Source organism: Magallana gigas, chromosome 2, assembly GCF_963853765.1.
Source record: "Magallana gigas chromosome 2, xbMagGiga1.1, whole genome shotgun sequence".
Lineage (NCBI taxonomy): Eukaryota > Metazoa > Mollusca > Bivalvia > Ostreida > Ostreidae > Magallana > Magallana gigas.
This window is the reverse complement of record NC_088854.1, coordinates 23047242-23060345: the sequence shown is the minus strand read 5'-3', so window position 1 is coordinate 23060345 and position 13104 is coordinate 23047242. Positions and strand designations below refer to the sequence as shown.

At 32.5% G+C, this 13104-nt stretch overlaps 2 protein-coding genes across 3 annotated transcripts in view; both read left to right on the top strand.

The window, feature by feature from the left end:
* Positions 1-13104, top strand: part of LOC117681472 (sacsin-like) — a 166813-nt gene that overhangs the window by 74942 nt on the left and 78767 nt on the right. The gene's annotated exons all lie outside the window — the stretch shown is intronic.
* LOC136269771 (sacsin-like) overlaps positions 1-13104 on the top strand; it is a 37494-nt gene that overhangs the window by 1591 nt on the left and 22799 nt on the right. For both annotated transcript variants that reach the window (XM_066075675.1, XM_066075674.1), the window contains exons 2-3: positions 9841-9944; positions 10142-10249. In XM_066075675.1, the coding sequence (XP_065931747.1) occupies positions 9843-9944; positions 10142-10249 (210 nt within the window). In that variant the 5' untranslated portion in view covers positions 9841-9842. The remainder of the gene's footprint in view (positions 1-9840; positions 9945-10141; positions 10250-13104) is intronic.

Genomic DNA, 13104 nt, shown 5'->3' with positions numbered 1-13104 from the left:
ACATTACATAATATTTGAATCAGGGAACGTGAAATGTTTTAAGAGACAGGGGATCAGGGATTGCCAAGAGGCCCTAGTGGGTATCAAGGGTAAAGCTCCCAAAAGCTCCTGAATTTTAGGAGCTTTAAATGCAAAATAAAATCTTAAAATTAGTTTTGTTGTTTTCATTAGCGATGAATTAAATATAAAAATATTTAACATTGTAAAATTATTGATTGCAACGTCATGGCTTTAAAACGATAGGGATCAGCAATGTTTTTTCTGTAAAGTATATGTAAAAAAAAATAGGACAATTAAAAAAAGTTGGAAATGATGATTTTGATACGATATTTTCATTTCTGAGTTAAAATTCAAAATGTCTAATACCACAAAAAGATAAAACAGCAAAATAAAATAAGCTGGATCCGCTATTAAAATTACCCTTGAAAATACATGTATTATGTAGTTAAAAACTATAAGTCCTGGAGTGATTAATCTCTCACATGCAGGGTAGAGAGTGCGATGATGTCCTATATAGTTTCTTTATGATGTCCACAAGCCTTAAATGGAAATCATCTGCCGTGCATTGGCAGTGCACTGGCAATGTTCGTGCAGTCAAACGATTGAATTTTTGATACGATTGGGGTTTTTTTTGGTGAACCAATGAACCCATATGTTCGTAAGTTGATCGTGCGGAGGTAATGCAATTTACGTATATATATTTTCCAATGCAACAAAAAATAATAAATAAATCGGCACAGTTTTAAATAAATATCCAGAATAAAATCACAAAAAATGCTATTTAGTGCAAACGTTTTCGCCATTCCTGGCTCTTCCACACACACACACACACACACACACACACACACACACACACACACACACACACACACATACACATATATATATATATATATATATATATATATATATATATATATATATATATATATATATATATATATATATATATATATATATATATATGGAACATACCGAGTAATGAATTATTTCACTAACATTTTTTGTTCACTTCATATTTATCCTACGGTCATACATTTTGGGTTTTGTTCGTCTTTGTGCATTGTTTGTAATTTGTTATAGTCGCTTGCAAACTTTTGATCGATTTTAGAGAGTTTTCCGAAGCTGTTTTACAAAACCTGATAATTCTTTTTATAAATGACACCTGTGTAAAAGAGGCTTGAATTGTAAAATCTATGACCTTTTTCCAGAATGCCATACATGCAGTTTGGGCAAAACTGAGGAAAATCTTTTGAGAAATATTGTGAAAATTATATTTGGGATGTGCAATCTTGATCAGATTAGAAAGAAAATAAACTGCATCATATACTATATTTTATGCTAACAATTAAATGGTTTTTCAAAGTACCTTGCTAAAGTCGGAAAACGAAGTTAAATGGAAATATTTTAGGTACATGACTTTCAATAATTATTACTCATATAATTTCATTGTATTATAATCAGATTAGAAAAATCCTGCACGATTTGTCACACACGTAGAAACAACTAACTAAATTCTATTATTTAGATAATGTTTAAACGTGTCTCTAGATTGTAGCCTTTATGTAAATATAATTCTGTTTACTAACAATATTTTAAAGTGGAAAGATAATCTAGGTGTTGTGCTCACTTAAACGCGCTCTTAACATTATTGCTTCGGACTCCACTGGCACGATAAATTCTCCTTCTGTTCTAAATACATACTTCAATTTAAGATTAGATTTTTTTAATGAGCGGCATGCAAGGATCCACGAAGATTTTGATTAGTATTATAACTTTAAGATTAATTTAAATCAAAAATGGACAACTATCCCCTTTGTGTTAAAATTACAGGCCCAATTTATGCTTCTGTAAATTAAGTGATAACTTAGACTTCTGTGACTTTTTATGCCTCTTGTTTATTGATCTGATTAATTTCACATCGTAGTTATATTATATATTTATAATTGTTCAGCCAAACTATAAACCAATTAAATTTTAAGGAGGATGTGTGGCCATCTTTAATATTTGAGGATAAGAATATAAACATTTCTGGAACTGGCTTGTTTCTGTCCAGAACGGACCAAAACTGTTGCCAAAAGATATAAAAGCACTAAATTTGAAGTTCTACGTGTTGTTTTGTATGCAAATTATGCATACAAGAACAGAACAATTCCTTTTTAATCACTTAAAACAGCTGTCGAACTGCGTAGCTACAGACTTATTTTGAAGATTTAAAAATCTGAAAAATATGAAGGGGGTCATTGGTGTCATTTGTTGAGGAAAAGGTTGAATTTTGCACAAAAATGTAGAACCTTTGCGTTTTCTGACAGATCGATAAACTGGTTAGAACTGGATCGTGTAGATTTTAGCCATGTCCGTTTCTATACAGCTATGCATCACAATCGCTTTCTTAATAAATATATGAGAAAATACTAGGTACATGTATATGTAAATTCATAAACTTAAATCAGCAGCTTAAGTTTATAATGCAAGAATTTTGTTGAGCAGACGGGTGGTCTATGAATAAGTAAGAGCACTGTTCCTGTTTCAAGTGCTTTCATCCAAATACATTACATAATACTTGAATCAAGGGTGGATCCAAACTGGCGGGAACGTGAAATATTTTATAAGGCAGAGTTTCGGTACCGCCAAGAGACCTTCATTGGGCCCAGGGCTAACCCTGGTGGGGGCAGGGTGAAGCTTACGGAAGATCCGGCATTTTAAGGAGTTTTAAGAGCAAAACAAAATCTTATAACAAGTAATAGCTTTCCAAAAAGCTTGCCTGACTAAACAAAATTATTCATTTATGGAAGCATACATGTATCAATTAGGTTATCTTATCAGAAAATATTTTTAATTTCGCTGCTGATCATAAATTTATAAACGGAACGTGCCAAAAAACAAAATGTCAGTCTTTTCTTCGATCTAGAACATGAACATATATATCACTTGAAATTTGATCAATAATTTATTAATTCTATTTTTTTTTAGGAATGTACACATATTTATATAAGTGCATGTAAGCTTGAAAGCTGGAGATTAAATGGTTATTTTTTAAGGCGTCGAGCTAATGCTCGGTAGCCTTCTAGCGATCGTCTGGATTGGCAATCGTCCAAAAATTCACGCTCTGCACCGCCTTTTAAATGCGCACAAGAAATAAGTTCCTTAAAGAATTAAACGTATTACAAGATTATTATTCCATTTATTCAACTGCATTGTGTACAAAACATCAAATTTTGCCTCCCTGGTTATAGACAACTCATTGCATAAGTATAAATTTGCCTAATCAAGAATGGCGAATTGATACAATAAGGTGTAAACATTCAATAAATTATCGCTTATAATTAAATTGGAGACCATGCCCGATAGAAATAAAATATGATATGTAAATTTATTTGTTATCGGGCACGGCCTCCAAAATGAATATAAGCGATAAACATATATAGTGATTTTGTAGCAATAAATAAACACGATAATGCAGTCGGTTTCGTCGAGCATTTTAAATAGCACGTGTTGTGGATTTGTTTGTAAACAACCATGCCATAGGTAATCTTGTTTCAAACGGGAATTGAAATAAAGAAAAGTATGTTTTATTATTATAATAAGGGACACACTGTAAATGTATTCAAATTATGAACCTTGAAAATTGTTCAAAGACTGTTTAAAGCAGAAAGAAAATATAATTTATTTTTGAACTTTGAAATTTCTTTGATTTTTGCAACCATGATGAGTTATTGTATTATAAATGCATCACAGCCTATTTTATAAGGAAATATACTGATTTTTGTTTATAAAGCACACAAAACATTATTTATTTACTTTTTTATTCTAATATGTATTATTTGATATACGACCATTAGACCTAAAATTCAAATTATTGATATCATTTTAGAAAACTATATAAAAGAAAATGTCAGCTCGACGCCTTTGTGGCCGTTCCGGCCTTTGATTTTTGAATTGTATTTGTTACATTAAGATGCAAAATCAACTGAAAGGCATTTTTTAAAAATTCTAACCATACGAAATATGAACTGGTAATAATGCAAACATGTAATGTTTTTTAATGTGTGTGGGACAGCTTCATCAAAATCATCTTGACAAGCAATTAAAAAAGGGTGAATTCTAAAATTCATGAAAAACCTTACTGTAACTTCAATTCAATTAGAATTCCGTATTTGCAGTTTCATTTATTACACGCTCCTACAAAAGTGGAGGGGGAGGGGAAATCCATGATATACAAATTTAAGAAAAGTACCTGCTGCAATAAAAAAAAAGTGGGGAGGGGGAAGCAGCCCCCCCCCCCAAATCATCCCAATACCCGGTGCTACGTGCCTGTGATGTAAACACACGATGTGATCTGTGGTATTCGCATGATCCCAATGAAATCGTCCACTATCGGCGCGCAGAAATGATAACTGAGACATTTTGGCGCGAAGTCCTGCTTTACCATTCATGCAACGGCTGAGATCTTGATCTAATTGTTTGAATGAACTCGTCCATGGGGAGGGGGTCAAATAAATTTTTTGATATTTGTTTTGCAACAGCTACATACATGTATATTATACTTTGGATCGGATGTTTCGGAAGAAATCTATCGAATTAACAAACACACATGATAAGTAATTGTTAAATGTAGTAATGTACATTTAGTAAAACACGCGATTTATGACCCCTTTTCAAGATTAATGAAATCGCCCAACTGAACGAAAATCGGGTCACACCCCGCTTTGGCGATTTAGTTCCTCCAGTAAACATTCCATAAGGATTACACACTTGCGCTGAATGTTGAACATCCCTTTTACTTGAAAACTCTTGTTCACTGTTGTTATTACATCCCATGTAACATTTTCAACAATTATGAATGTAAATGCTGACACCTTAAACATGCATCGGTTAATCTTTTTTTGTGAAATATCATGATGTTGCTTGCTTCCATTGTCTGCACTGTTTTGGAGAATGCAGCTTTCAAACCTTTGATATGCATGACGTCATTAGCCTAGATAATGTCGGTTTCATTAGCGTTTAAGTAATTATAATAAAGTTGAACATCGTGGAACTATTGATTACAACGTCAAGGCTTTGAAACGATCGGAGAATTTTGCAGTGTTTATCTGTGAAGTAGTCAAAATAGGACGATAAAAAAATTAGAAATGGCGATTTTATGATGTTCTCCCATCTGCATTTAAATTTCAAAATGTCCTTTATTTATCACGTTAGATATGATTTCGAAATATAAATCTGAAAAAGGTGTTTTAGTTTACACAAACTTATCTGAAAGCATGAACATACAATACATGTATGACCGCGTAGATTCGTACGGCGCAAGGTAATTCTACTGGAACTGCATCCGCCGTGTGCAGTAAGAACGGGGTGAGGTAATATTGGCGAGGGGGTGCAAGTATAAGGTTTTGACGTGCTGTAGGCCGTAATGTATAAACGAAGGATACATTGTAGGTATGCTGTATTCCCGAAAGTCCATCAATTTGCAATTCCAGAGAAATAAACAGGCAATTGTTGCAGGATTCCGTTATTATTGGTCGAGACTCAACGATGGCAATATTATAACAATTTAACAGACAGACATGTTACAAAAAAGTCAGATATGGCCAGTAGTGGCCTCCGGACTCAAGACTCTGGGTGAGTCGGACGTGGTCGAGGCTGAACAATGACCTAAATTTGACAAGTGATGACATAAGTAAGCTGAGTAAAAGGTTCACAGATATAAAATAATCAAATAAACTCAATGAGTCTTTGATGTCCAAGAATTAAAAACACTGAAAATTGCACAATGTTGTTTTAAGAGATGAGCAGTCCTTGAGACATGACACTCTGTCTCTTTGAAATCACATATATAGAGTCCACAAAGTGTCAATCACTAAATAAGTGTTTAAACAACTGTTAAAAATAAACTGTGAGAAAATATTACAAAACATATGTTAAATTTTAAAAATAAAGTCCAAAATAAAGTTATAATTGATCAGTGAATTTTGCACGTTGATACATGTAAAAGTTTTTCGGGAGATTATTAAAAAAATACAATTGTTAAGTGCATAACTTTATCATGTTTTTAATTTACATACTAACCTAATCCTCTTCATGTATTTCTGCACATTAGTCTGCAGTTTTTTATATAATTTCTTCACATAATAGTCATATATATATATTTAATTAAAAATACAGTGCACGATTCATGTACAAGTCGAAACACGTAACAAAAACCTTTCAAGATAAGACTATCGAACGATTTTAGTGTTTATATTGTAGATCTGTAATGTAATTCATATGTGTTTACGTACAATATTTCAAACTTAAAAGATAACCTAGGTGCTGTGCTCACTTAAAAGCGCTCTTAACATTATATAAATAGTGCCTGTTTGGGAGGGTAACAGTTGAAATTTGTTCGCGTCGGTTGACAATGGTTTTCTCGGGGTGTCAATTTCAACTGTTATCCTCCCAAACAGGCACTATTTATTTTGTTATACTGAATGTCTTTTTTAAAATTTTTAAGAAAATTTTACTGCTTTTATATAGGAATAACGTGAATTCTACAGCGAACCGTACGCGCATAATTTTCGCGCATGTAACATTTTTTAATGTTACCCGTTGCCAAGTGCGTTGCTAACGCTGAGGGTAATAGTAAATATTATTAACTGCGTCTTAACCAATCAGATTTCAGTATTTAACATGAAAGTATAACAATATAAATTATCTTTCTATTCTAAACACATACCTCAAGTTAAGATAAGATCACTTGGAACTTCATATTATTAAAGAAGACAAGGTACGTGTTTCACCTAACTCTCTGCAAAAGAGTTTGTATTCAGAGTAAAACTTAAGAATTAGTATTTATAGGGTTAAATGTATGTCTGACTGAAATAATCAAATCGCTAAATACATTTTACTTTTTGTATCAGTACATGTAGAAAAAAAGCAAAGGATTTGTATTAAAATAAGAAATACATTTATAACATACAAATCAAAATAAACAACCAATTGAATCTTGTTTGATATATGTTTTACCTGAACGGAAGCTTTTATGTGAGCTTTTCTGATCACCTGTTGTCCGTCGTCCATCCGTCTGTCTGCCTTTCTATCCGTCAGTCTCTCGGTAAAGGTTTTGTAAATTTTTAATTTAATTTTACACTAGAAAAACCTGGTCAAATTTAACTAAACTTGTTCCAAAGCACTCTAATGGAAAGGAAACTCTTCATTTATTTTTAAAAAAGTGCAAAATCTGTTTTATAATGGAGATAATTGCAAAGCAGTAAAAGCAAAGTGTGTTCCACTGTACAAGAAATGTTAATATTTACACCAAAGCTTGTATTTAATTCTAAAGTGTTAAAATTGTTACCCTTGGAATATACTCGGGACCAGGAGGAGTTCAAACATAGAAAATGTTTTTCAAAATCTACGTTTTGAGAACTACAATGCTACAATCTGTGAAATTACTATGCAAGCATCTTTAAATACAATCGCAACTTCTCGGGCCTTTCCGGCAGGCTCGGAAAAACACCTCGAATGTATTACCTAGGCGTCCATGACAACCCCCCTTTTTATAAAACTTGATATAAATACAACACATTTTACTATCTGTTGAGATGTAAGCTAGACTTCATTAAAGTAAATGATATATCCTAAAATACAACACAGAAGCGACTTATAAGGCTGTCTAGCCGATACCTATTTTAATGGGAAGCGACTCCATTTTGTATAAAATTCTAACATCCGGTAATGTTAATACATTCGAGGTGTTTTTCCGAGCTTGCCGGAAAGGCCCGAGAAGTTGCGATTGTATTTAAAGATGCTTGCATAGTAATTTCTCAGTTAAAATGTGCATTTTACTATATATTTCATTGAAATAGCGTTGCTGGATTTTATTAATGACACTGTATTTGAAACACGATAACATTATTACCGCGCAGACGAATCTTAAATAAATTTTAGAAATAAAACTATAAAACCTATGGATCACGTGGACAAATTTTCGAGGTAGGTTTTCTCACAAGCAGGTAAACCCGCGAGCTACCTTAAGTTTATAGATTGTTACTAAGTAAGTTCAAAATGGCGACACTCGTTGGATATTTAAGAAATGATCAGCAAAGAAGGCGGCTCCCTCATCCTCGGATTTTCTATTTATAGTCTAGGGTTTTCCCTTTACTATTGAAGTTATTTCCCTTTGTTAAAGTGAAAGTTTGTAAACACGTCTGTAAAATGGCTGACATGTTATCCAGTAAGAAACTATGCTAATATTTGTGTGAAGCATCTTTTGAATATAATTTTTTAACACTGTGATATATGATAATGTTTACGATGCAGCCGATAGGAATCTTCAAACAAAGAAGAGTTCCACTTTTAACAAATTCGGTCGAAAAATCGCGTGTGTTACTATGATGTTTAAGGTCAGACGACACGTTCCTCGAGAATCTTTTTTGTATCTCCTCGTAATAAAGAGTTCCAACAAAAATTTTTTATTTTATAATTACTTTTAAAATGATCAAAATTTACTTGTATTTGGTTATATGCCTAGATGGTCAAGTGGTTAGAACCGTGGCCGCTCACTTCCAGTAGCGTATAGGTTCTAAAGGTCAAAGTAGTTGTAAACCATTAACAAATTCCCGGAAAAAGTTATCTAAAATTGAGGAACGTGTCGTCTGACCTTAAGCTAAGACAAATCTTAGCTAAGTTTTTTCTTAGATCATTTTGTGATCCACTTAAGTGAGCAATCTTGACTAAGTCTAAATCTTAGATTTAAGACAAATTCTAACTTAAATTTAAGACAGTTTCATGATCCCGGAGCCTGAGGCCTGTTGAACAGAGCGAGCGCTAGCGAGCGCTCGCCAAAATTCCCTATACCCGCAACACAAATTTTGGCGAGCGCTCACAAGCGCTCGCTCTGTTGAACTCGCCTCAGGTCTTTTTCTAGTGCCCTACGAAGAGTTCAAAGTTGAACATAGAACAAATGTTAAACAATCTTTTTCTCAAAATTACAATGATGTAATCTGTGAAATTACTATGCGAGCAACCTTAGGTGGCAGGGGACAGTTTTTTTTTATACAATTCATTGTAGCCAAGGGATACATGTCTTCGGAACTCTGTAACTAGAATTTCCTCAGATCCCATTTAGCACAAATACCTTTAATTCACCCTTTAATTCAGGCCAATCACCAATTTCTGAAGAAAATTACTAGTCAAAACCTGTAAAATTCTCTACATACTGGTTTTTAGGAGATTTTGACCCTTTCATATTTTGCTAATTTTTCAGCTTTTTAGACCCCCCCCCCCCGCTAATTCCCTGCAGAGGGTTGACCTTCCGCACCGCGTGCATGTTGCATTATCACATGTCAGAAACTTACCGGTGTATAGTTTACAATGTCCAATCCACCTACTTTTCGTGTTATTTTACCTCACGCTTGTAACTTGCAATTTCACTGTGTAAAGTCAACACAACAGTCCATCAGCAGGTTTCGCATTTTACTTCTGATTCTCAGGTACCTAACATATGGGGCCTGCATACTGCATATCAATTTCAACAAGAGACGCCCCTATAACTAAGGATAATCATTAAAAATCATTTCATGAATTTAAGCAACACTCATTAGCCTTCAAGTATAGCAACTCTCATTTTACAAAAATATTGATGGGTACTTTATCCGAAACTGTCCCTTGCTACCTGAGATAGTGTAGATTCTATGTGATTAAATTATGACCCTCGGACTAATACTACAGCCCCAGGAGTTCGAAGTTGAACAGAGAAATATTTAGGGAAATATTACTGAAATAAAAATATAGGAGAAACTATTGGTTTATGGTGTTTTTTTACATGTTTATTTGAATACTTTTTTATTGTTTTACCAACAGGCATGGCAGAGAAGTTAAAATATCATGCATTCAAGAGGAACACTATTCTTGAGGAGCTACAAACTATTCTACACGAGTACCCAGATAATGAGCAAATTGTTAAGGTGAGAGGATCTTTGTGTTATTAATGATATTATTATTTGAGTAACTTGGTAGGTACATGTACGTGATCAAATCATGAAAGAACTCATAGAGCTTCTAAGATTTGATCCTTTAGAAACCAAGTTTATATCACGATAGACTTGCAACATCTTTTTTTTTTCTTAAATACATATAATGAATATATATCTTTAAATTTTAGGAGTTACTACAAAATGCAGAGGATGCAGGGGCTCATGTTGTCAAAATGGGATTGTGTACCTCATCGAGATCGGAACATCTTCCTGACCCGTACAAAAAATATTTATTGGTAATTCTTCTGGTTTTGTTATTTTTAAACATGATCAAGTAAACAACAGATATATATCCACAGTAAGTTGAATATTTTATTGTAAAAAAATATTAAATTCAATAGATTTAACTTTAGTAGGTAAATCAACGAATCTCATTATCTGTAAAAATCGTAATCGTACAAAATGTAGCATTCAAAATGTGTTAAATATTATTTAATAAAAGATATTCATGCAAGATATTTTAAAATTTATTTTGGAAATTAATACTTTTTGCTAGATTTTAGTTATAACTTTCCTTTAGTAAAGTTTAAAATCTTTTGTTGTCAACCAAAAGTTAAAGTTAATGTTTAAAGTAAAACAAAAATGGACAAAAAGAAACAAGATAAATGAAAAACTCACAAACACGTTATTTCACTTGAAATTTCTAGATTATACGTAATTAAGAAGATTGTAAGTGGTTTCTTGTAAAAGTTAAATAAAAATAATCTATCATAATCTAATAAATGTTCTCAACTGAGAGATTATATAATTAAGAACCTGCTACGGGGTTTTAATGTAGTTTTCTGTTTATATGGATCTCATTTACTGTCGTGTTATTACGGGCCGCCGGAAGGCGGTCCGTTATTTGATACACATCTAAATATTGTTACTGCGTTTCTGCGGGATAGTACTTTTTTTTAATAGAATTAATACTATGCTTATTTTTATGAATTAAAGTTAATTTGCATGTAGAAATATTGTTATGCCTTTTAGAAAATATCACATATTTTTTGTTTTACTCGTAAATGGAAAGTAGGTCATACTTAGTAGATTGTCGTATTTGGCGCGTTTTTATCGAGACTATAATCTATTCGGAATATTTCGGAGTTCTTCCTTCTTTTCAAAACAATGCACCAGGATCGGTATGCGGGACATACTAAAGACCTGAAATACTAAAGACCTGAATGTCATTAAATTATATTTAAATGATATATTTGAATTTCTATCTGCCGTGTCAAAATAAATGACTTTGCGTGTGTATAATTATATTTCCATGTAAAATGTGGTAGAAAATCTGGTGGAAATCTGAATTTCTATCAGCCGTGTCAAATAAAATGACTTTGCATGTGTATTATTATATTTCCATGTAAAATGTGGTAGAAAATATCATGAAATGACATTATATCAATTATTTACGCAAGAATATGACAGAAATGAAAATTTGAATTGACTGGAAAATTGAACTAATCAATTTTTATTTTATTATGAGGTCCCTTGAAATCATATATTAAACTAATGCATTCAGTTTTCATTCAGTACAATGCAACAACAAAAAAACCAAAATAGTTTGAAGTACATAATCTCCGAATGAAAAATGATTAGTTGAACTTTTATTAGAGTAATGTACAAAGCAATGTGCTCTCCATTACTTCATACTATTGCAATGATCATACAATTTCCGTTAGAAATGCTTACAATAACGAAATCGATTCTTGAAGATAATAGTAAAATGTTCAACTTCAAAACAAGTTGCTGAAAGTATATTAAAATTTACCATAAAAATTAGTACAACCAACTCTTATTTTCTTCTTTGTGGTGGGTTTTTATGTAAACAACCAATGATTCATACAACAATTATATTTTTTGCGGCCCATTTGACGCTTGCGTCAATATGATTTCTTGTCAATATCTGTTAAATACCAGATTGAGTGTTTTTCGTTGTATACGGAATTCATATTAAAAAGTGTCAAATAAAGTACGGTGTCGGAAATGATGCGGACTTCTTTTTACAACATGATGTATCTTTTAAACTATGAACTCGACTAAGTCACAAATAATGATGCTCACCAATACAAATGAAACAGTTCCACGTGACAGCAAATCTCCTATTGAAAAGATATATCCCCTATATCTTGCTAAACCGTATCTACGAATGGCAACGTCTATTCGTAAAGGTTTTGAAGAGACACTGAATACGTTCTATTGATCAAGTTTAAAAAAACTGTTGCAGATTTATTTATGCATGAAAGATTTATTCTCAATTAATCGCTTTATTAGGGTCCCGCAAGGATTTGCGGGTGCCCTATAGTAATCACTCTGTCCGTCCGTCCTTTTGTCCGTCCGTCTGTCACTCTTCCGTCCACAAATTTTCTGTTTTTTTCTTATAACAAGTTCAAATTTGGTATGGTAGTTCAGTAGGCAGAAATATATATTTTGATGCTAAGTTTGGTTCTCTATGTCTTCTGGTTTGGAGTGGGGTGGTGGGGTAGATTCCTTAACTATGCATAATAATGAATGGGCAAAGAGAGATAACTGCTGAGAATGTTACCATTATATACTTGGAAGGCTGTGCAATATTTGTCCTTTGGGATTAATTAACCTTCCACAGGAAGAAAATCTTAAGCCTTATCTTTATCGGTCACATTGAGATTAATTACTGCACTGTCTGTGTCTGCAAATGAACTTTGTTTTGAAGTGAAGGTCAATTTTGAATGATGTGTAGTATTGTGTACATTCTTTGAAATATGGATTTAAAATATATATATATTCATACTTTAATTTGGTTAAAATACCGTACACAATGATTTATGATAATTTTATTGAATTCTAAAATCAAGATATATATTAAGATATCCATTTTCACTATTTTATTTTTTAATTATTAATTTTATTTTTTTCTGCCTTTATGCTGTTAATTTTAACAGGTAATCAGATAATAACCCCATTCTGTCATTTCTGAAAAAAAAACTTATTGTAAATTTAGAAGAAAAGGATGAGAGAGCAGTACAATTAATCCCCTGGGATTAATTATATTGCCTGCTGCAGAAAATTTAGAGTCTTATCTCTATCTGTCATATGAAGATTAATAAACACCTTTGTCTGCAACTGATGT